The sequence below is a fragment of the Gadus morhua genome, chromosome 18 (genome assembly GCF_902167405.1).
Source record: "Gadus morhua chromosome 18, gadMor3.0, whole genome shotgun sequence".
NCBI classification, from domain to species: domain Eukaryota; kingdom Metazoa; phylum Chordata; class Actinopteri; order Gadiformes; family Gadidae; genus Gadus; species Gadus morhua.
Genome location: NC_044065.1, coordinates 13,049,533 through 13,074,877, shown reverse-complemented (window position 1 = coordinate 13,074,877; position 25,345 = coordinate 13,049,533). Strand labels below are relative to the sequence as shown.

Here is a 25,345-nt window from a genome sequence, read left to right as displayed (position 1 = left end):
AGAGGGAGAGGATGAGTTTGAGGGAGCCAGAGACAAAGAAAGAGAGATAGACATTTGACGAATTTGACTGAAAGAGAAAAACCTAAAAGTTATGTAAGAAAACAGAACTCATTCATCAACAATTATATAAATATACAGTAAATGATAAAAATTTGTAAGTTTATCTAAAAATAAAAAGACAAAACACACTGATCCATAGGTTGAGGTTATATTTAGAAGGCAAGGCATGCACAAATGCAGGCCGAGCGATGGAGAGATCGGCATAAAGGGAGAGAGAGAGAGAACGCATCCCCATGCTCGCTCACCCACTCCCACACCTTCACTGTTGCTGTGTTTGCGCCGCAGCAGCGATCTCTCCCCACAGTTGCAGTCGCCACCGAGAGGCAAACAGCTTCAGTCCACGGAGATATCAACTCTGTCCCTCGTTCTTTTTCTCCTTCTTTTCCTCGACCGTCACTTCATGGATGCTATCTGTGTAGGCTATCAGTTACCGGAGAGTGAGGTCCGGCTTAGCCTCTTCACCGGGATCGGCTTCCAGAAACAATAAGAGGTTTCCATCAGGTCTTTGAGGTTCTTGGATGTTTGATGGTTTATTTCATTCCACACCGCACGCCGGACCTTGGGCGCCTTTAGTACGCTCTGTCTTTTATGGATTCTACAGTTTCTCACTGAGGAGGAACTTGACGATGTAGACCTTAACCCCCCCCCCCCTCCCCTCCTCCTCCTCCTCCCCTTGAGGGAGAATCTTTCCGAAGTAGGAACCATACCTGGCTCTCAGTCAGAGCAGACTTTTTCGAAAGCAAACAAACAAACCAAAGCACCTTGTCTCTCTCTCTCCTTCCTCCTCACCACCTCCACCAACACCACCGCATGCGGCATCATGTTCGGCAGGATCTTCATCCCCAAGAAGCACCGCCAGCGCTTCGACCAGGCCGTCTCCCAGAACCTCATCCAGCGCATGTGCCGCAGCAAGAGCATCAGCGAGCCGCAGGGACGCCTGCGCCGCAGCCGCAGCGAGGACCACCCCGACCGCCACCGCGGCTCCAAGAGGGCCAGCTCCGTCCCCCGCGAACCCGCTGAGCACGTGGCCGGCGGGGACAGGGAGAGGGACCGGGACCGGGATCGAGACCGGGATCGGGATCGGGACCGGGACCGGGACCGGGAGAGGGAGAGGGACCGCGACCGGGACAGGGACAGGAACCGGGACAGGGACCGGGACCGGGACCGGTCGAGGGACCGGGAGAGGGAGAGGGGAGCCAGGAAGTCTGTGATATCAGTGCATCCAGGGCCGGGAGCCAATCAGAGGTGAGTCTGGTGGAGTCAGGTGACTTTTGTTTTGCTGGGACTTTGTTGATGTGTTGTAGAGAAATGTGCGATGCTGCAAATCAAATCTCGAAAGGATCTGGAAAAGAGGTGCAGCTTAGCCTCACTGAGTTTTATTTGTATAAATTATAGTCCAATGCAAAATACAAGTATTAGCATTTAAATTACTTAAAGGCTTATGAGACTGAATTGATTTTTATAATGGTGTTCTTACAGTGTATGTTACATTGATCTGTGTGATGTGATTTCATGTTCCTTAAGGGAGCATGGACAAAAATAACACGGCAACACTGCAATTACTTTGACTATTACTAGAACTAGAGTATCAGAACATATACACCCGGCCCTCATATACAACCCATGTCGAATAATAATGAAGAAAAAACCAATCACACAGAGAGCCGTTTCCCCTGTGAGCGGGAATGAAAGCCCACCACGCACGTAGGAGTGCTCGCAACTCGCTGCTCGCTGCGTTCCCTGGGGCCGCCGCGCTGCCACTCCAGGTCCGCTCCACCCAGCACGCCCCCCCTCCCACAGCTACCCACCCACCCACTGCCACGGAGAGCATTACGGAGATCACACCGTGCCAGGGAGGACCTCCGCTTACCGTTTACAACACGGACCCCCGGGAGCTACGTAACGCATCCGAACACCACCGGGCCTTTCAGCGCAACACAATACCGTAGCGTCGGACCAGATCCACAGCCAATCCACCAAGCCTTAACCGTAGAGGGCAACACGCCCACCTGAAGGGCCGGGCCAGGCTCAACAGGGTGCTGTCTCTGTAATCCCCATGTGAAAGGTGGTGAAATATTTAAATATTTACCGTATTGGCAGGTCACGCTGCACGGCTAAAGAGGGACGATGGTTTATTGCGAGCACAGGAAGGTTGACGCACTGCTCAAAGTGGCTGTTATTAGGAGGGGGGATGTGAACAGTGGACGATTGTTCCACATAATTATGTTGGAGAGAGCGACTTGACGGAGAGAGCGAGGGAGAGATAGAGACTGAAAGCAATATGCTCTTTACTGATACAAGACGCTCTGTCTGATGCCACTGACCGGACATTGAGCTGCATTTAGGAGTTAGGCATCTCCCCTACTGGATACCAAGTAGTATGGTACTTATTTGTGGACTCTGGACATGAGGGTCAAAACTCCAGAAGTTTTTGAAGGAGCTTAGGAGTGAAACAGCCCTCACCACTAGACTATCATCCTCCTGAATCCTCCTGTGGGTCCCAATCCCGTAATCTCTTGAGTCAAGTGGGGCCGACAGTCGCTCTCTCTAACCGAAATTCACCCCAGCTAATGAGCGCTACCAGGGGGGGCAATCAGCAGCCCATGCCGGAAGCCCACTGGGCTGACTCCCAAAAAAAGCACCTAAAGAGCTGCCAATGATTTAATTGGCCAGTGTGTCGTGACGAACTGAAACTGGACGGACACGGGCTGTCAAAACGTCTGGGTTACGGATGGTTACGGTTGGTTACGGATTTGATGGTCTCTGCGTTCTCCAGGATGTGGCGAGAGGGGAGGCAGGGCTGGACACACGCACACAAAAACACAGACTCGTTTTTAATTGGTTGTGTCTTTGTTGTTTGTGAGGACAAGTATCCCGAAGCGGAGGTTAACACTCATTGCCAATGATTCGCACGCCAAGCTAATTCAGTTCTTAGAGTTGATTGTTTTTATTCAAACCATGCGCACAACAATTGGGATCTGGAGGAAGGGGGGGGGGGGGGGGCCGTGGTTGTATCCAGCGCTAATCCTCCCCCTCTTTCCTCCCCACCCTCCCCCCTGAGCACCACCTCCGCGAGCACCACCCACCCCCACCTCCCCCCATCTGCAGGATGCTCCCTCTTACATAACTGGCCTGTGGGGGCAAAACCGACGGTAGAAAGAAAATGATGTATTGCTTCTTTTCTTTTACCATCCCCTCTTCTCCCTTTAGTGGTTTATTCTGCGGACCTCTCCGTGTTTACATCTTGCAGTGGTGTTGCCTCGAATAGTTTCCATGGCAACAAGAGGCCGATAGCGCCGGTTCTTGCTCGGTGTATCTCTCGTCTCTGGGGAGTTAGAGTAGGGGACATCACTGTCGGCAAAATGTCAATGGTGCCTGTGGTTTTAATGGAGGGCTGTCCTTTTGGCTTCATTATTTATATATGAGTTTTTCTAGTGTTTTGGTCTTTTTTTCAAGGCACAGAGAGGGATATCAGTTGGAAAAAAATAGCTGGAGGAGAAAGAGTTTATAATGATCGGAGACAACTTCAAACTCAGCTGCCGTCCCACCGGCTAAACTTTTTCTTCTTCTTTTCTTTGGTTCTTGTCGCACTGTAGCGAAAAAAATCACCCAGAAAAGCTCCCCAAAAATCCTAAAAAGATTCTGTGCAAGCATGTTGTTTTTCTTGAAGTAGCCTGTCTGAAGCAGACAGATCCAGAGCGGTTACTTTGGTTGCCATGACTCAATGCGTCTCTGTTCCTTCTCTAGGACTTTGCGGGTCTACCGGGGGAAGAAGAGCTTTGGTTTCACCCTGCGTGGTCATGCTCCCGTCAGCATCGACTCTGTTATCCCAGGTACGGTTGTTCCCAACCCATGTTATCTAAACCTACCTGCTACTGTTGTTCACTATACCTTGTTTTCTAAACCCCTACCACCTACTGTTGTTCACAATACCTTGTTTTCTAAACCCTACCAGCTAATGTTGTCCCCAGTATGATGCTAGCTGAAACCTGCTGTTGTTCCTAGTAGGATTTAACCAGCATGGTATTCCATGCTAGTTAAATCCTACCAGCTTCTGTTGTTCCAAACTATTTTCCCAGCTAATCCACCTCAGGTACTGTTCCTTCCAACCACCATTCTAGCGTAATCAACATGAGGCTAACTAAGCCACCAGGATACTATCTCAGGGTGTTTTAACACCTGTAGTTTGGTTAAATTGGTCAGAGAGAGCAGTTCATTATGTGAAAGCAGCATTATTTTTTCCGAGGCATTGTTCCTTCTTCCATGATGCTAGATAGACCTTCTCGAGTTGGTACCTCTCTTCAAAACTGGATGGTAGCCAAACCATCCACCTCCCCAGACGCCTCCTCTCTCTCTGTGTGTGCGTGGTGTGCTAGCCCAGACAGTCACCCTGCCCATTCGCCAGCGCACCGCAGCGGAGGCGTGTAAATGTATTTTGGTAGGGTAGGCAGCCCTGTTTGTCAGCAGCGGTACCGGTGGTTTTCTGTTCGGGAGATGCGTGGCGTGTGTCTACAGTAGGAAGTTAGATGTTCGCTGACGCATTAATGCGATGCCAGTGACCCTTTAGAATTACCTAATGGTTCCTTTGGGGAGGGAAACCAGGGGGGGGGAATCCGTTGCATAATGGTGTTTTATAGTTTCATTTTAAGTTTTATACATTTTTGAGGGTCTAACCTAATTAATGCATCTTTATTTATACATTTGATTTATCTTGTTTTCTATGATGGGAAAATCTGTAGTCATTTTTGACAACAAAGACTAAACCTTCAAAAACAAAACAAAATCTTATTTACATCTTATTAATACAAGTTACAAAAATATTGAGCCTCAAAGGGAGTTTTATTAATTGGTAGATTATGGCTTGCTAGCATATTCAACTTTTCTCCATGTTAGAGAAAAAATACAGATGTTGATTGACTTCGAAAATGCAATATCAACACTTTGGGGAAATAAGTTATTTTTTATTCTATTTGGTAAATTCTCAACTAATCCCTACTTTATTATGCATCATCAAAGAACTCTGAGGATTAACAATCGAAACAAAACAAATTTGTCTATGAAAATTAAGCCCTCAATGTACCTCTGATCGCAGTGGAGTTCCTAACAAAAGTACCATCAACAATTGAGTGGGCACATGTATTGAGTCATGAACTATTGAACAGTGCTTATCAAAGAACAAAGCTTTTCCCAACTAAACTCCTCCAAAAGAAACTTGTCAGTGTGAACAATACTGTGTGTGATTGTGTACGCATGTGTGTGTGTGTGTGTGTCTGTGTGTGTATGTGTGTGTGTGTGTGTGTGTTACAGAGTGACAAGTATCGTCCTAAGGGAATTGGCGTCATACAAGTGTTTGTGTGTGTGAGTGTGTGTAACTGTGAGCGTGTGAGTGAGAGTGTGTATGCCAATGGCACCCTTGTGGGGAGATGCTGTGTGGACCTAGATTCCATTGTAGACAGACAGGACGCTAGCAAGCCATACATTAGGAAGAACGTATTATTTACTGCTAGGGGACATTTTGTCTGTCTTATCAGTTGGAAATATGCTCTTGTTTTTTTTACGGTTGTTACGTTTCCTTAGTCAGGTATGTAGGATGTTAATGTTCAATAATCAAGCTCAGAACCAGCAGATCCTACTCCGCTGAAGTAAAACCTTAGGCCAAGAACTGAAAGGGCAGAGTGACACCAGCTACTGTTGGGAGATATTCTACAGAAGAGAAACTTGTACGTTTGAGTGGATGAGTCTTTCAGAAGGGGAATTAAATCAGTGTTTTTCTACATTTGCCCGTCTACATAGACACTTTTTTTTACAGTTTACTACTCTTGGCCGAGTATCTGTTCGCCAATTGTGCCGCTAAACGATGTGCAGACACTGCCTGGCAAGCTTCTAAAAAATGCAACTAAACATCTCTTGCTGTCAAGACACTAGTGGGATGTGATAGAGGGACCACAGGACCTCAGAGCCTTGACCCTGGCCCTCTCCGTCCCTCTCAGACAGCCCGGCTCAGGAATGCGGCCTGAAGCCAGGAGATCGCATCCTCTTCCTCAACGGGCTGGACATGAGGTTAGTGTGTGTGTGTGTGTGTGTGTCTGTGTGTGTGTGTGTGTCTCTGTGTCTGTGTCTGTGTCTGTGTGTGTGTGTGTGTGTATGTGTGTGTGTGTGTGCCTGTGTGTGTGCGTGCATGTGTGCCTGCGTCCGTGGGAGCATGTGAGTATGTCTGTGTGTGTGTGTGTGTGTGTGTGTCTGTGGCATGCGCACGTGTACCTCCTCATGCATGAGTCATTTTCACTGGAAAAGTGTGTTGTGTGGGTGGGTGTCAGTCGGATTGCTTGGCGGGTTTGATTCGAGTGCGTGTCCACGTCTGCACGTGTACGTGTATCATAAGGGTGTGGGTGGGTGTGTGTGGTGCATGGATGCGTGTCTGTGTGTGTGTGCGTCTGCGTGACTTTGTGTGCGTTTGCATCTTTATGTGTCTACGTGCACATGTTTGTTCATGAGTCTTCAAGTAGGAGTTAGGATCGCCTCCCATCAGTTTCAAATAAAGATTTGAAACATATCCCCCACAAATCTCGGTCGTTATCCGCTTTAACCGAGTGTATGGCAGCGTGTGCCCGACCGAAGAGGGGGGTCAGAGGTCAGCTCTGGCCTGGAGGAGGTGAGCGGGCCACAGCAGTGGGAGGAGGTGTTTATGAGACAACAGAAAACACAACGAGGCCAGGATGTGGGGGAGAGCCAGTGTGTGTTTGTGTGTGTGTTGCTTGTGTGCGTGCATCGTATCGTGAGTGTGTGTGTGTGAGAGTGTGATGCTTATGTATTGTGTGGTATTTTGTGTGTGTGTGTGTGCATGTGTGCGGTGGTTGGTCCACGCGTAGTATTGTGTGTGTGTATGTGTGTGTGTGTTTCTGTGTGGGTGGTATTGTGTGTGCGGTGCTTGTGTGCGTGCGTATCATTCAGTGTGTGTATGTGTGTGCATGTGTGTGTGTGTGTACTGGTCCGGAGGATGAGTCAAGTCCATGAACAGCTCTGTTGGCACCATAGGTCAATAGAGACAAAAGGGAGAGAGCGACCGAGAGCCAGCAGGCCCCTTCAGCCTGTATCAGTACAAAGGGTACAAAGTCCTGTGTGGGGTCGGATCATATGCTTTGTTTATTGCTCTGTTTGAAGCGCTTGTTATCTTTGTGGACGTGCTCTGAAAAGAGAGCCTAATTATCTTTTTGTTGCTCGTCTAACTCTGCCCCCTCTCTCTCTCTCTCGCCCCACCCACCTCTCCCTCTCTTTGTCTTTATTTCTCTCTCTCTCTCTCTCTCTCTCTCTCTCTCTCTCTCTCTCTCTCTCTCTCTCTCTCTCTCTCTCTCTCTCTCTCTCTCTCTCTCCCCCCCTCTCCCTCTCCCTCTCTCTCTCTCTAGGAACTGCTCCCATGAGAAGGTGGTGTCCATGCTGCAGGGCAGCGGGGCCATGCCCACCCTAGTGGTGGAGGACGGCCCCGCTGACTACTGCTACTCGGACCACAGCGACCCCGAGGACTCCGGGGGGTCCATGCTGGCCCCCACTGCCGTGCCACGCTCCAGGTCCTCACCAGCAGCACTCATAGAAAGCTTTCTGTTGGATGGATGTTGGCCCTCAGCGTCGAGAGATTGAAGCTTGGCTGCTCTGTTCATTTGGACAGAGCCTGTTGGAAGTCCGGTGGCGGCGGAGGAGCTTATTAATATTCTACCGGCGTTTTCACGCCTGAATGAAAAAGTTGACAAAACACTCATTAGACGCGACGCTGGTGGGTGGGCAGCTAGTCCAGGAGGGAGACCATAGACTATATGTAGAGAAGGGATTGGAGGGAGATGAACAGTGGTGGAGCAGTGGACGTGTTTGTTAAATCTCTGTGGGGTGGGATTTAGAAAATAATTTAGAATGAGGAGTCACTGGCCGGTGGTTACAATGTCGTCAGGAGGTGAAGTCGGCTCCAGGTTGTTGGTGGCATAACTGCAGTACAGGGTGTTGATGGGAAGTTCAAGGGTTCAGTCTGGCCTCAAATCCACGTCTAGAATCATACTGATTTTTAGACATCTTTTATGTGAAGTTGGATGCATTTTAGTTTGGAACATGATGCTCACATTTAAAAGAGTACACTTCTGATGTCGAACTTGGTGGCGCTGATTTGGATTCTTCCTCATACAACTGGGGCATCATATTTTGTTTTCCATGAATTAGAGACCCAAAGTAGGCAGTATATAACGTCCTGTAACAGATATGAGAGCTAATGAGATTTGTCTACCTTTTCTTAAAATAAGATGTTGGTAAATGGTAATGCAGATGAAAATGCAGACAACATATTGTGCTAACAGACCATGGTAACAGGTCAAACTAACAGACCATGCTAACAGACCATGCTAACAGGTCAGGCTAACAGACCATGCTAACAGGTCAAGCTAACAGACCATGCTGACAGACCATGCTAACAGACCATGCTAACAGACCATGCTAACAGGTCAGGCTAACAGACCATGCTAACAGGTCAGGCTAACAGACCATGCTAACAGGTCAAGCTAACAAACCATGCTAACAGACCATGCTAAAAGACCATGCTAACAGGTCAGGCTAACAGACCATGCTAACAGGTCAGGCTAACAGACCATGCTAACAGGTCAGGCTAACAGACCATGCTAACAGGTCAGGCTAACAGACCATGCTAACATACCATGCAAACAGACCATGCTTACAGGTCAGGGTAACAGACCATGCTAACTGGTCAAGCTAACAGGTCAAGCTAACAGACCATGCTAACAGACCATGCTAACAGACCATGCTAACAGACCATACTAACAGACCACTGTTCGGTTGCAGTTCCCCGGCCCTCAGCTCTCTGCAGTGGGTAGCGGAGATCCTGCCCCCCAGCATCAAGGTGCACGGCCGCACCTTCAGCCAGCAGCTGGACCACCTTCTGACGGTCCAGGAGCGCTACGCCGTCTGCAAGGCCCTGGAGACGTTCTTCCAGCACAGGTTAGCGCCGGGGCTAGGACAGTGGGGTTCAAGAGGGCCGCAACCCGTCCGTGGGCGACAGTGAGGAACCAATCTGTGGGATTGCCACAATTATATATATATATATATATATATATATATATATATATATATATATATATATATATATATATATATATAATAATAATAATTAAATTATTATTTAAACAATAACACTTTAAATATTGAAAAAATATTACAAGGTGAAAACGGGACTATTGCACAGAAAATAAAATGTTAATGCTCAATTCTATGGAGTCTTTCCTTGGACAATGAAAATGACAATGTTTTATTTATTTTACTGCACTGAATATTTGATGGTTCCATGGCCAAAGTACCCCCACTGGTGGTTACATCATGAACAAGTTATGGAAACCCTTTGCTTAGAGTGTGCGGTGACTGTTTAACTAGTTGAACCTGTGCTCATTGATCGCTCAATGCATGACAGGTGTGCAGCCTTACCCAACCCCCCCCAATCCCATCAGTCTGACTCAGGCCAGGTGAGGCTGCTTAAACCAGCTATCAACCACACACAGTTTGGATTTGAATGATTTAGATACAAAATAAACGTTTGGTATACCTGGAGCCATCGTTAGGTTAAGCAGGGTTGAAGCACTGACTGCATTAGAGCAGACATGCTGGTAGCAGTCTAAGTGTATGTCATTAGTACTTCCACGTATGCTGTATGTAGGAGGTAGGCAGGGATGCCAAAGGGAATCGCCATGCCGCGCCACGCACGCACACGCACACGCGCAAACACACTTTGGCGGCTCGATTCCGTTGGTTTCTTTATCCTCCATGGATCAAGCAGAACAGCAGAGAATGAAAGGACGTGGGCTCAGTCTACTCACAGTGCAACCGAATGCTGGAGACCAGTATTCAGCTGAATAGCATGTCAATTGAATGTACATGTTTACTGCTCCACTCCCCCGACAGTCACGTCTCAGAACAAAGACACAGAGTTGACTCTATAGCATATCCCTGGTGTTGAGTACCAATCAACTCAAACGCTCCAATACTATGTTAAAACATTATGTAATGTATGCTTATGTATTTAAGGTATTCGCATGTGTGTGTGTGTGTGCTTGTGCTTGTGTCTGTGTGTTTATGTTCGTCTATTTATTTTTGTGTGTGTTTGTGTGTGTGTGGGGGGGGGGTTGAGCTTATGTGTGTGGCTGGGTGTTTGTCTTTTATGTGTGATTTTGTTTGTCCATATGTGTGTGTGTGTGTGTGTCTATGTGTTTTTCTATACATGTATGTGTGTGTGTCAATATGTTTGTCTATGCGTGTGTGTGTGTGTGTGTGTGTGTGTGTATGCCATGCGCGGGCCCCCTCCTCCAGGAACGTGGACACCCTGATCGTCGACGTGTTCCCGGTGCTGGACACCCCGGCCAAGCAGCTCATCTGGCAGTTCATCTACCAGCTGCTGACCTACGAGGAGCAGGAGCGCTGCCAGAGCAAGATCTCACGCTTCCTGGGCTTCAAGAGCGCAGGTCAGCCCACATGTAAGGCCCGAACGTCTTCTTCTTGGGTTTGAGTGAGCGGCGTTTACTGCGCTAGCATGACTGGAAGCTACCGACCGCAAGCTCGCCTATCTATTTGTTTAACTGGAAGGTAGACAGTGGAAGGACAACTGAGGTGAAGTCTAGACTACTTTAGTACGAACAGGAGATGATAAAAGGGAGGAGAGGGAGGAGAGGGGGTGGTGAGTGGGAGGAGACAAGGGGAAGGGAGACAAGTGGAGGAAACCGAGGGAGGGCAGGTGAGGTGAGGATGTGAGAGGAGTGCAGAGGAGAGGAGTGAGGGAGGAGAGTAAAGTGGAGGAGGAGAGCAGGGGAGAGCGGAAGGAGAGGAGTGAGGAAGGAGAGGGGAGGAGAGCAAGGGAGTGACGTAGGAGAGCAGAGGACTGAGTGAGGAGAGGAAAGGAAAGTGGTAAGGAGAGGAGGGGAGTGGGAAATGGAGGGGAGAGGAGGAATTAAGTGAGTGTGAGGGAGTAGTATAGGGATGAGAGCGTAGAGCGAGACCATATGCTCTCTAAACTGGCGTGCTTGATCACACATTGCATTAGGGAGATCCTGGAAAATGGTAATGACCGTTTGGCCGACATTCAATGAAATGTACATCTGTATTCCCAGTGATATCTGGAGGCAACTGCATATATAAATATTAAGCATAAAAAAAAAGAAAAGTGATCCTCCATGTGTGTTTGTGTGTGTCTGGATGTGTACATGACCATTTATGCATACATGCAATCATGCATTGGGCTTGTGAATGCATGTGTTTTACATGTGCTCATGTTTTAATATGTGTGTGTGTGTGTGTGTGTGCTTGCATGCATGCTTGCGTTCGTGAGGCTGTGTGTGTGTGTGTGTGTGTGTGTGTGTGTGTGTGTCTATATGTGTGGTTGGGTGGGTGTGTGTGTGTCTGTATATGTGTGTGTGTGTGTGTGTGTGTGTGTGCGTGTGTGCGTGCGTGCGTCTCTGTGTGTGTAGCGGCGGTGGAGCCTGAGCCTTTGGTGACGGAGCACCACCGTAGGAGCAGCTCAGTGCGTGTGCGCAGCACGTCGTACCGCAGCAGCATGCAGGAGAGGAGCTCCGACGACTGCATCATCGGAACCCACCTGGGGATGGGTACGGCCCACCGCAGGCCTCTGTCACACACCGGCCCCCCGCCCGCTGTCACCAGGGGGAGGTCACGGCATTGGCCTCATACAGGGGGACAATACGGGGGTGGGGGGGCGCAAGGTGTACCAATTGTGTCTGTTTTTAATATCCTATTGTGCTCACAAACCTGTTTTAGGGCACAATGGGATATTAATAATATTGCCAATATTGGTTTAACAATTCCTTTCTAAATTAAATTTTGGGGTAATTTGTTAAGTAAATGCTTAAGAAACAGCATGTCAGGGGTGAGGCATGTCGCTCAGGGATGCTCATCCTAAAATAGTTCTCGAACCCAGACCGTGTGAGTCTGTGTGTCCCTAACCTGGACCCTATCCACAATAAGTAGGACTGAGCATGAACTAGATCTCTCTTTGGCCTTCAGACGCCAGCGACAACAAGGTCATCAACAACACAGAAGGGAAGCGACACGACGTGAGGATAAAATGCAATTCATGGAGATGAATTGTATTTACTGGTGATACAGGGACACGAGGATCACATGACCCAAAGAGGTCAGGGGTCGTTTCGTCTGTGGATGGGATTATTCGGTTGCTCTTCCCCGCGTGCCTACGGGATCCTCGTAGGCAAAGATCGACTGTAGAGGCGTGGGAGTGTGCGTCGTGTTCACGGGAGTGTGTTTCATAAGAGTATGAAAACAGACAGGCTAGCACCCATGTCCGCACTCAGCTGCTGTCTGCGTTTTAGAGGCAATACCAACGGTCGGCTCTGCTGCCTTTTGAATTCAGCCACACACGCTGGCTTCCAGCAGCCAATGGAGGACAACGACGTCCCAGCGTGGCGCCGATATTGACCCCATTGCATCACGCATACACCTTACAACGCTTATGTGTCCCCCGATGCATTCCCACGCTGTTAAGAATAGAAGCGTTGTAGCTACAGAGCCTCATCGGGGCGACCCACCTGTTTCACTATCCCCATCACCCCCCCCCCCCCCCCACCGTGTGTTTAAGAGCGCTGATCCATGCTGCTCCGTCCGGCCCCCCCCCTTCCTCCTCTTCCTCCTCCTCCTCCTCTTCTTCTGGGCCCTCCTCCAGCGGGGGCCCGGGGCTGCAGGAGGCCGGAGCGGAACAGGGCGGGGCCGACGTGCTCCAGTCGCGCCGCTGACGCCCTCTTGTGCTTTAGGGATTCATGTCGAAGCGCCCGACAGCCCCGAGGAGAGGGAGTGCGGAGACGGGACCTCGTTCCCAGAGTCCCCCGACATGAAAAACGTGGGTATCCGTCCATTCCGCTCCCCCTTCGCCCCCCCGCCCCCGTCCCGTCCCGTCCCGTCCCGTGAAACCCAACAGGTTTACCGACCGGCATGGGGGTTGATGACGTCTTCATCAACAGCCATGCGGGTCGTGTTTGCTTTGTTTGTACTTTTCTGGAGTTTGTGTGTCCTTTTCAAGGTCTGTTGATCTACGTTCATGTTTTACTGCGATTCAACATCTCCTGGCTGCCTGTTTGTTCTGGATATAACGCATTCTTTTTTAATATAATCCAACATTTCAAATGAACAACTTCAGTGAAAAACACTTTAAGCGTCAAGGTCCACATTTATGCCAATGCTTAATAACAAAACACTGAACCCAATTGAGCGACGTTGTCCACTTTTCTCGCCGCCGTTAGCAACCATTTGTTGTTTGCTCACGGCGTGACGGCCCACCGAGCAGCCAGGCGGCCATGTTGTGCACGTCAAGCTTCCAGCCGCCGCCATGCTAACCCGCTGGTCACGCCTCCATCCCCCGTAGATGTCAGGCCTGTACACGGAGCTGGGCAACGTGTACGCCGCCAAGAGCGCCTCGCCCCCGCACGCCGCCGCCCCCCCCCTCGCCAGCCCCGGAGGGGCGGGGCCAGGCCGAGCCCTACCGAGGGCGCTCGCTCTCCCCCCTCACCCTCCCCCCGCTGACAGGTACCAACGAAGCCGCTGTCGTGCACACACACGCACACACATACATATAGACACACGAACACACACATACACACACACACACACGCACACACATACATATAGACACACATATAAACACACACACACACACACACACACACACACACACACACACACACACACACACACACACATATAAATACACACACACACATATATAAAAGAGAGACATTTGCAGGCGCACACACACAAACAAAACCTTGGACTTGTAAGTCGTCAAAAGATGTCCAGACACGTGTACATTTACGATATGGCTTGCGGCTTGTAGCCGTGGCAACACCTCGGAGAGAAAAAGGGAACAGTGTGTTTGCGTATCACCATGGCGACCACGTCTCCGTCCACCAGTTATCGACCCAGAGGTCAAAGGTAACCCCCCAGCATGCAACAGTGAGACTGTGGCGTCCCTGTCTGAGACGCTGGGAGCCACCGTTCACAGGACTCCCGCCTCACCCCCGAATGTCCCCCCCCCCCCTCTCCCCCCCCCCAAACAGGGAGCCACACCAAGTCGGGCCTGTCCCTGTCCTGGAAGGAGCCCCTGCCCACGCCCGTGTACGAGCTGTACCACCAGGGCAGCCAGGAGTCCAACCCCTACGTCAGCCTGGAGAGCCCCCCCGCCTCCCCCCACCCCTCCAACGGCAGCAGCGGGGGCCTCAGCCCGCTGGGCCGCCGCAAGAAGCTCTTCACCTTCTCCCGGCCGCCGCGCAGCCGCGACACCGACAAGTTCCTGGACGCGCTGAGCGAGCAGCTGGGCCACCGCGTCACCCTGGTGGACGAGGGCCTGCCCCCCCGCCGCCGACAACGACTACGAGGAGGTGAGGAGGGGCACGGGGGGGTGCCTGTATATGACGTGTGCTCGCCTGAATGCGTTTCGTCGTGCCGTGATACATGTTGTTTTAGGACGGTGTAGGGCTTGTACGGCAGAGTGCATCATGGGATGTTTTGTTCGGTCGACACTTAATTCGGCCATTTTGAGAGTACTCCAGAGAGGTGTAGTGCTAGCCTGTGACAATCGTAAACTAACGTAAATATACTATAACTTCGGCTAGTGAAAATGTTGTTTTTGACGCGTCTCTCATGAGTCTCAAAGACAGCAATGTCTCCCCATTAAGACAAGTCCTTTGACGGCACAAAAAAATTATCCCTTGCTCGTACGCTTCCAAAATGGAGGCAATGTACAAGCACTATTGCCATGTTCTGTTGTGCTGGGAGTTTGCACGATATTGTTTGTGAATTTTTGTATATAACAGATAATGATCAGATTGTTGTCAGTGTGTATTTCATGTTACTAATCATTTGATTACTTTGATGCGTTCTATCTTTAAGTTGTGGTGCTTCACGTGACGTTAGATGCCATGCTAATGTACACTACGATGAACACTTGTGTCACATGAACAGATATTTCAAGGTGGTTGTCATGGTTTCAGAAGAAGAGATGGGCCTGTAAGTAAAACAATAAATAATAATAACAGTAATAGTTATATCTCATAATTATTATTACAACTATAATAACCAATCTACACTAATAAATATCCTCTGATTGTATCTAATTGTGATTAAGTAAAGTAAGCTGTACTTTTTTGTATTCCTAATTGAACCATAGCTGTAACATATTTCTTACAAATATATTACAAATATATAAGAAACAAATTTAGGAATAATAAAGTAATAAAGTGAGTAATAAAGTGCCTTAGCTTCAAGGTAAGTGAGGACCACGCCTGATACTTGAGACTCAGGACACCGTAGCGATGAGACCGTAGCGAAGCACACTTCAACCCCAGGGATGATGGACTATCAGCGGCTACCAAGCAGCCATTAAAACGGCTGCTTGCTATTAGAGCCGTGTATCTCAGTGATGCCACCAGGATGTCAGGAGAGTTGCAGTAGACAGGGGGAGGTAGAGAAAGAGCTGACGGGGCGTCTCGTTAGACCCGAGGAAAGTTTGCAGTGGAAGTCTGGGAGTAAGCAGATTTCTCACCAGTGGACTTCACCAATTAGTCTGTTACCTCTTACTGCTGTGGTCATTCGTGGAATCAGTTTGATGAGCACTCTGTGAAACAGGTTAATAGGAAGGAGACCTACAACAGACATTTAAGAGTCCTGAAGCAGCCATACAGGGAGTGGGAAGTAGATGTATACGAAGTAGCAATTAGATTTGCTGTCAAATTAGCAATTATACAGTAAGAGATGCAGATCAACACTAAGTGGTAATTAGACACGCAGTAAGAGCTGCAGATCAACACTAAATGGGAATCAGACAGACAGTAAGAGATGCAGATAGACACTAAGTGGGTGTCAGACAGACAGGAAGTGTGAGACAGTTGTACAGAGGGCGGGAGGTAGATGTATACAAAGTAAGAATTAGAAAAACAGTAAGAGATGCCGATAGACGGGGGAATCAGACAGACAGGAAGTGTTAGGCAGCTGTACAGGAACTGGTAAGTAGATGTAATGATGTGATGTGGACACCCAGGTAGCACAAAGCAGACGTACAGTAAGTGTAAACCCGACGCCCAGGAAGTGTGTGCGTGTGACAGGAAGTCCCTCCCCCCGGTACAGATGAGCTACCAGGAGGAGCAGGAGCCGTGCTTGGCGCCGCGCCAGCTGAGCAGCGACGGCAGCGACGGCCGCAGCAGCAGCGACGACATCACCTCCTTCTCCTCGGGCTCCGAGCCCATCCCCCCGCCCCCCTCCCAGAGCCCCCCGCCGCCGCCCTCCTTCGCGTCCCCCATCCCGCCGCCCTTCCAGTTCACCGACCCGCACCCGACCGTGCGCTTCTCCCCGGAGCACATCCCCCGCGCCCGCATGGCCTTCCACCCCCAGCACCCCATCATCCCGCCGCCGCCGCCGCCCCCCAGGCTGCTGCTGTCGGGACGGCCCCGGCTCCACCAGGCCCCGCCCCCCAGGGAGGAGGAGGAGGAGCCGCCGCCGCCGGCGGGCATGACCCACGACCCCCAGCGGTTCCAGGGCACCTTCGCCCGGATCCCGCGCTCGGGGACCCAGACGCTGGCGGGCCGGCGGTCCCAGCCGTCCACCCGGACCCCCCACCTGCCGCGGCAGATCAGCACGCCCCAGCCCCTGAGGCAGCCCTCGCCCCAGCCCTCGCCCCAGGTGCTGAGGCCCAGCCACCTGGTGCTGCAGCGGCACCACCAGCTGCACCACCAGCACAGCTACCAGGGCCCGCTGCCGCCCTCGGCCCAGGAGCCCGCCCCCCCCCACACCCAGAGCCACTCTCTGGGCCGCAGCCCCGCCACCGCCCACACCACCCGCACCACCCTGCTCACCCACAAGAGCTACGACGCCCCCCTGATGGAGCTGCCCCCACAGAGGGTGAGGTCACTCTTATGGTTATATGCTATATATATCAACGTTTTAATTCACATTTTCCCCTATAGAATCCCTATCGTAAAATCGATGTGTTGTAAATAATAAGAATAATCCAAGTAAGGAATGCATGTTATCTTTGATTTAACGTTACAGGATAAAGTGGATTTTCAAACTGACATGTAGCCGCTATCGTTTAAATGAACCCGGGCGTTAAGGTTCACATATACAAGGCTATAAATTATGCAGCGTTGTTGCGACGGCAGATGGGAAGCGATGCCATAGTAACAGAGGTGCAAAAGTGTACTGTATCTATTTGGATGATACGCAGATTAGAAGATGCTGAACAGATTGCTCAGTGTTCAGGTGGTTCTCTGGTATGAGCGCAGACCTGCTTTCTCCCGGTCTCTCGTAATGTATCTGTGAAAGTGGTGATGGCGATGATATTGATAATGATGAAGATGATAGGGTTAACGGTGCTGATACTGAAGAGGAGGATAGTGATGAGGGGGATGATAGCGGGGATGATAGTGATAATGATGAAGATGATAGAGTTAATGGTGATGATAGTGATAATGATGAAGATGATAGGGTTAATGGTGATGATACTGAAGAGGATGATAGTGATATTGATGAAGATGATAGTGTTGATGGTAACGATAGTGATGTGGGGGTTGGTGATGATGATGATGATGATGATGATGATGATGATGATGATGATAGAGATGATGGTATTTATAATGATGATGCTGATGAAGATTAATGTTTAAGTTCAATTTGAGGTTGAGCTTGTTGATGTTCTCCCCCCAGGTAGCCCCTCCCCCACCCCCCCCCCTGCCCCCCCTGCCCCCCTGCGAGCCCCCTCCCCTGCCCAGGGCCAGCCCCACCCCCTCAGAGTCCAACCACATGAGCGTCAAAAGGCTGCGCTGGGAGCAGGTGGAGAAGTCTGAGGGCACCATCTGGGGACAGGTGGGGTCGGATGTCAACGTGCACACACACACACACACACCCACAAACGCACGTCGACACACACACAAATATATACACAAACTCACATATTGTTTTGAACCCTGTTTAGGAATAATAAAAAATACATATATGCAAAGACAGCACTTTCTATTGTGAAATGGCGGTTCTTGCATTTTTTATGTTTCTTGTGGCTCACACTGGTATTGGCACAGATTCAAACCAGCCAGCAGGCCCCTTGTGTATACAATTAGAACACTCAACATGCAATGGAATACGTCAGACCCAAAAATAAACTTAGTGTCCTGTTTGTTTGTTTTTCCTGTGAAGCTTGGAGAGGACTCAGACTACGACAAGCTGAGTGACATGGTGAAGTACTTGGACCTGGAGCTGCACTTTGGGACTCAGCGCAGATCCAGTAGGTTCAGTAGGCTCCCTGCTTCATCATCACCATCATCATCACCGTCATCGTTACATCAAATGACCCCTGAGGGCTTGTATGGTGCCTAGAGTCCTTCATATATCTGACCAGTGTTTGTTGTTGGAAAATGTCCTTGTAATTGATGTTGTTTTGTTACCTCTAGAGTCTCCATGTTCATCATTAAGCAGCCTTGGCCTCCTGATCAAATCCATTCTCCATGAGGCACCACCTCCTCCTGCTCCTCCTGCTCCTCCTCCTATACCTCCTCCACTGCAAAGCTCTGTCATTGAGGAAAAAAGGCGACTGGGCTTTTATTTTGAAAAAAAAATCCAATAAAATGAGAGGCAGATAGATTGTGTGTGCAATGACAGAGCTTTGCACAAAGGTTCCATTCCGTTGACCTTCCACAACCTGCTTTACCTCTAGAGTGTGTGTGTGTGTGTGTGTGTGTGTGTGTGTGTTTATGTGCGTGTGTGTATGTGTGTTTGTGTGTGTGTTCTCATATGGCTGTGTGTGTGTGTCTGTGTACGTGTGTGCGTGTGCGTGTGCGTGTGCGTGTGCGTGCGTGCGTGCGTGCGTGCGTGCGTGCCTCTCTGTGTGTGTAGTGTCCTCTCTCGGTGCCTGGAGAACGTAACCTTACCGTGTTATTGAATGTATCAGTGTCCCCCCCAGAGCCCACCTTCCTGCCTGAGAACTTTAAAAAGAAGGACGTGGTGGAGATCCTGTCCCATAAGAAGGCCTACAACGCCTGTGAGTAGCCGGCTGGGGGTGGAGGGTGGCGGTCTGTGGGACGGCCTGAAGCCTCTCAAAGGCTCCAGTTTGTGAGACCCGAGGTCAATCCGCAAACCTCAAAGTGCCAGCTCTGTTAAAAAGAAAAGTATCCCTTGATGAATTCTTAGTTTGATTGAATTTTCAAATTGTAATTATTAAACACAACCACCACATAAGAATCCAGGTTTGGCCTAAAAACCCAATCTGGCCCCAGCCCATGCCTCTCTATCAGCCTTTAATCATGTTAACCCCCCCCTTCCCCCCCACACCGTGAACCTCTATAACTGTAACCTAAACGTCACCCCTCCTTCCTCCTCGCTTCCCCCCCCCCCCCCCCCAAAATCACCACCCCTCCTTCCTCCACACAACCCCCCCCCCCCCTTCCACCTGGAACCTCTATAACTGTAACCCCAACCCCGTCCTTCCTCCATCCCCCCCCCCCCCCCCCCCCCCCAGCCATCCTGATCGCCCACCTGAAACTGTCCCCAGCCGAGCTCCGCCAGGTGCTGATGACGGTGACCACGGAGCGTCTGGAGCCCGCCCACATCAAGCAGCTGCTGCTGTACGCGCCCGACGAGGAGGAGGTGAAGCGCTACCGGCAGTTCGACCAGGACCCCACCAAGCTCAGCGAGCCCGACCAGTTCATCTTCCAGGTTCATTTTTTATTTAACCAGGAAAGTCCCATTGAGATTTAAAAAAAAAAATTCAAGGGAGTGCAACATACAGACAGCCACTCAAATGATAAAAAACAGTGACAAGTAAAGGAGGTCGTCTCAAGTGCTCTCAGCCTGGATTGAAAAGCATTCAAAGAAATGAGTTCAGTTATTCTCCAGTGTTTTGCAGCACGCTCCATGTAGAAGGAGCAGAGGAGATGAAAGCCCTTTTTCCCAGTTCTGTGCGGGCAAATGGAATAGACAGCAACAACTGATCATTTCAACGCAAACCGTAAGAATCAACACTTCTCTGTGTGATCAGATTACAGATGTAGGAGGGCAGTAGCCCAAGCATGGCCTTGTTAATAAAAGGGCACCAGTGTCCCATCCACCTGGTGGACAATGAAGGCCAATGATGGGTCATGTTAGGGCTTGTTCGCCAAAATTGCATCATGGGAATTTTGGCGCTGATACCATTGCCCTTTTGTGATGACTCGAGAATTATAGTAGTGTCAGATCGTAAAGCAATGTAAGTATACCGTAAACCAGGCTAATGAAGACGTTGCTTTGGCTTTGGTTTTACCATCTGAAAAGCGTGGTTTCTGACCAATGAAATTTTGAACCTTATATTTTGATTGGATTCAAACATTAACCAGGGACAGGTGTGAGTTATTGAAGGACATGGAGCTCTGGTTGTCAGGACTATTAACACTCAATAACGGATTGATCCCATCTAGAAATTAATTAAACATTTTATTCACATTTTCTACGTTAGAACAGCCATAAAGTACATTGGTGAAAGGCCTGATTGCTGAACGGGCCTCAGCCAATTATCAAACTAAATATATCAAATGGAAAACAGAAAAGATCAGACGTTTTCAATGGGTTTTGACCGTGTCGTCCAGATGTTGATGGTGCCAGAGTACAAGACGCGCCTGCGGAGCCTCCACTTTAAGACCACCCTAGCGGAGAAGACTGAGGAGATCAAGGTGGCCTATGAGTACATCTACAAGGCCTCCACTGAGCTGAGGACCAGCAGGAAACTGGCCAAGATCCTGGAGGTAGGACCAGCAGCCAGGAGCGGGAAGGGTGTCGTTTGGCTTTAGTCGCGGGGCTAGCAGATCTCAAAACGATTTCTTCATCCAACTCTATCATTTCTTTTTTCAACGCATGCTTTTTTACTCTTTTTATCAATTGTACTTTGTAAGTCTTATAACTTTAACTGTTATGCACTTCTGCTGTAATACCCATATTTCCACTCAGGGGTTAAGAAGGGTTATCATATTTAATAATAATAATTATTTGGTTCAATACCTGCATTTCATACAGCAAAGGAATCCATAAAGCCTACAAGTTCCGAAATAATTTCCTTCTTCTTTACTCAAGCGCAACTAATCCTGTGAATGTGTGAGTGACATTCTGGTGCTGTGTCCCGACCCAGTTTGTGCTGGCAATGGGGAACTACCTGAACAATGGCCAGCCCAAGAACAGCCGTACCACGGGCTTCAAGATCATCTTCCTCACAGAGGTACCCTGGACGCCTGTCAGCGCTACTGTGTACTGGAGAGACATGTGTGCTCAGCTGTCGGACTGCCAGATGTCCATAGCCGTACCTGTAGTGCTCCATTAGCAAGACAGATAACCCATCTATCTGCATGTCCCTGGGTGCACAGGTCCCTCTGTATAGAAGCCTCCTCAATGAACTTGCAGTAATAGCACCGACCTCTCTCCTCTTCCAGCTGAGTACGACCAAGACGGTGGACGGTAAATCAACGTTTCTTCACATCCTGGCCAAATCTCTCTGCGAACACTTTCCAGAACTGCTCAACTTTGACAGAGACCTCACAACAGTGCCTCTGGCAGCCAAAGGTACAGCACTAATACAGCCAGCAGGTGGCTGATTAATATGCAGGGACACTGTGTTCAGATTCCCTGGTGATCTGTTTTATTGATGGAAAGTTTCTTTTTTAATAATTTTGTTTTAGCTTGTGTTGGATGTCAACGGAGAGGGAGGTGAAATCCTCATAGTTAGTCAGGTCTCAGTCCTGTCCTGGCCGGGCTCTGTTGTTAGACTGAATTACTGGAACCCACTAACTAGTGCTACTGTTGTTGTTGTTGTTGTTGTTGTTGTCACCGTCCAGTCAATCAGAGGGCGGTCACATCGGAGCTGGTTGACCTCCACTCCACCATACAGGACATACGGACCGCCTGCGCAAAGATCCCTGCCACCTCCGAGGACCACTTCGCCTCTGTCATGAGCGTATCCTTCCAGCCAAAGTAGTACCTCGTTAAACTACAAACTGTTTCGAGATCTGTTCGCTCAAAATAGATTATTTATTTTGACCAATCAGATCGCTCAAAAAAAAAAAAAGAACATTTAAAACAATCTAATTTGCAGATTTTTTTTTATTTTTAGAGCGATCGGATCTGTCTAAACAAAGCTTTTTGGGAGTGATCTGATCGGGCAAAATATAAATATTTTCAGAGAAATCTGATTGGTTGAAAAATATATTTATTTTGTGTTAAAATTAAACTAATATTAATATTAAACGAGTATCTATCGGATTGTATCATATCTCATCAACCGTTACCATTCGCACCAGAATGTGAGAACATTTAATCGAAAGGCATCGAATCGTTCCATATTAAAATGGATTATCCCTGAATCGTATCGTAGCGCATGTATCTAGATACGTATCGGATCGTCCTATGAAGGAGAGATGCACACCCCTAATATATACACTAATAAACAGAACAACAACTCTAAAGTGAAACAAAATTTCACTTTACAGTTTACAATGCATAGCACCCAAACAACCTCGGGACCCAACCGTTCGACCCTTGACCCCGGTCCCCCAGAGCTTCCTGGAGAACAGCCATCCCGCGGTGCAGTCCCTGGACGCGCTGCAGCACCGCGCCATGGAGGAGTTCTCCAAGGTGGCCTCCTACTTCGGGGAGGAGAGCAAGGCGACCAGCACCGAGGTCTTCTTCGGCATCTTCACAGAGTTCATGTCCAAGTTTGAGGTGAGACGACCACTCTTTTATATTGAGTTACAAAAGGCCACCAGGGTAAGATGTAACCAGTGGTGCTTTGTCCTCCCTAAATGAACAATGCTCCCCTCCATGTTAACCTGCTACAGTAGCATCTGGAACACCCTTAGCAATAACCACTGAAGTCCTAATACTAAGTGAAGTGATTTAGACCTTTATTCTTAACAGGATATTCCTACTCGATTAGAGCACGTTCAGTACAGGGTGTGTGTTAACATGTGTGTTTACGTGTGTGTATGTTTGTTCGTTTGTGTATTTACGTGTGTGTGTGTGTGCGTGTGCGTGTGCGTGTGCGTGTGTGTGTGCTTCACAGCGAGCCCTGGGCGAGACCAAGGCGTCCGAGAACCCCCGCAGCCCCCGGCTGGTCTCCCCTCTGGCGTGGTAGGACCCCCCCCTGATCCCCCCCGACGGCCTCATGGCTCCTAGCGCCCCGCCATGTCGACGGCGACGCCCGTAAAATCCCCCCTCTCACTTTGCTCTCTTCAACCAAAGTGCCAAGATGACCCCCGGATCACACCCCCACACGACCTCCACTGCCAGGGCTCAGACACCCCCACACCGCTCGCTAGAACTCCTAAGCCGCCCTGTTTAGAGAGAAGGGAAGTTTCAGGTCAAAGGTCAAAAGAGGGTCCATTTAGGAGGAAACCGAGGGGCCAGTTCTACATTGATGCGCATCACTGTGTAGAGAGTCGGGGGCCAGGGCACCTGGGTGCTGACTGCACTGCTCTCAACACACCGTCTGGGTGGCTGTTGGGAAGGAGTGACAGAGACGTAGGTCATAGCAACGAGTGGTCTAAATATACAATTAGAACTTTGTTTTATGTTTGATTAGACAGTTAAAAAAAAGAAAAAAAAAAGAAATATATATTTTCTATCTGAACGGGTTCAAGAGTTGTATAGATTAAAAGGTTGATATATAACATAGATATATGATACATGCCAGTTGATTGTACTTATGCAGATAGCAACAGGCTATACCAGGGTTTGGCAGATTACAGTTAAATACAGTTATGTTCTCTCTTCCAGACCCCTATAGAGGACTATTTGATTATATTGGTTGTAGAAAACATTATGTAGGCCTACAACAATATGCAAAAATCTCTACAAAATTAAAGTACACTGATATTTAAGGGGGTTTTAAAAAATGCGATATCAGTGCAGGGTTATCGTCAACATGAATGCCGTCCGTTGTTTGAAACAAACAAGTTCCAGAAGTTTGCTTAGTTCAATGTTGCCGGCTTGTTACAATAGACGTACCGTTAGTTAAACGGCGACTGTAAATAGATATTTTCTGACGACTCCATTTTCACAGATTGAATGACTCACATACGATGTAGCGATGTTGCTATGGTGTTTTTCTAATGTTGGCGTTATTGACGTTGAATGTTCATACAGTTTGCTATGCATTCTCTGTCTCTTTTTTGATGATATGCTCTATTTATGCTGAGACTCCCGTGAGCACACACTTGAAGCGTTTGGTTATTGCACAGCTTGAATCAGGCTTTAGAGGTACCTGTGACCGTGTGTTCGAGTGTACGCTGGCTGCAGGACAGTGCACTACAGTGTTTCGTTGGTTTATTTTTTTCAAAGTCATTTGCATGTTGTGGAAGTCAGTGTTGTAATTTATGTTAACAAAAAAAATGCACATCTGCTCTTGTTTAGTTTAATTTTATAGTTGTTTTAAAATAAAAAAGAAAGTCTGTTTAATGTTTACCGTATTGTTGTCTCCACATTATTTGGAAAAGGGCCCAAAAACAATAGCACAAACAAAACTGTTATTGATTCACTTCTTCTACGGATTGAACGGGAAGGTTGCTGTCATTACGCACGCTCAATCTCTAGTTGTAATTAACTGGGTTAATTATACAATGGAAAGTGCAGTATTCTATGCATGCAAATCAATTATTAAATTGCTTTTACAGTTATTCAGGGCTGATGATTGCATTGACATTTTAAAATGCAAGGCAACTACTATTGGTTAGCTGAAAATAATAATCATCATTGAGATAAACATCACTTCCAGTGTCCTGGCCAAGACAGGCAGTAGTAGCCTACACAGTAACACATAGCATACACACAAAACATAAGAAAAATAAAACAACTAAAACAGTCCGCAGGGGGGAAGGGGGATTTCAATATCGCAAGACATTTCGTAAGGCTCAAGGAGAAGAGTAAAATTAAGTTTGGGCAATTCCTGTTCAATTCCTGTTTAATGTATTTGAATTAACTAAAGGGTAAGTCTAGTAAGTCTAATAAGTCTATAAAATCTGTAATGATATATTGAACTGATTATAATAGTCTTCGACCACAGAATGATTCCAATCTCCATGGGGAAGTGGAGAGAGCAGTTGGCTGACATTCCTGAGACCGTGGTTCGAGTCCCAGCTCACAGGGATTAAGAATTTGCTCATCCTTTCTTGCTGAGCCTAGATTCTGTTCACCGCTTAGACCCAGGGCAGTGGCGGCTCGCCTATAGAGG

The 25,345-nt window shown here is 48.6% G+C and overlaps 1 protein-coding gene across 1 annotated transcript; it reads left to right on the top strand.

Moving 5' to 3' along the window:
* The first annotated feature begins 880 nt into the window (after positions 1 to 880).
* grid2ipb (glutamate receptor, ionotropic, delta 2 (Grid2) interacting protein, b) lies at positions 881 to 24,584 on the top strand. Its single transcript, XM_030339597.1, is given in 23 exon segments — positions 881 to 1,305; positions 3,808 to 3,893; positions 6,051 to 6,120; positions 7,464 to 7,625; positions 8,896 to 9,051; positions 10,411 to 10,562; positions 11,562 to 11,699; positions 12,876 to 12,961; positions 13,484 to 13,546; positions 13,578 to 13,644; positions 14,175 to 14,476; positions 14,478 to 14,495; positions 16,240 to 17,010; positions 17,815 to 17,973; positions 18,301 to 18,388; positions 19,052 to 19,141; positions 19,619 to 19,815; positions 20,721 to 20,876; positions 21,257 to 21,343; positions 21,555 to 21,684; positions 21,957 to 22,075; positions 22,675 to 22,839; positions 23,180 to 24,584. Coding segments are annotated over 23 exon segments (3,759 nt in total). The 3' UTR covers positions 23,252 to 24,584.
* Positions 24,585 to 25,345: the final 761 nt, after the last annotated feature.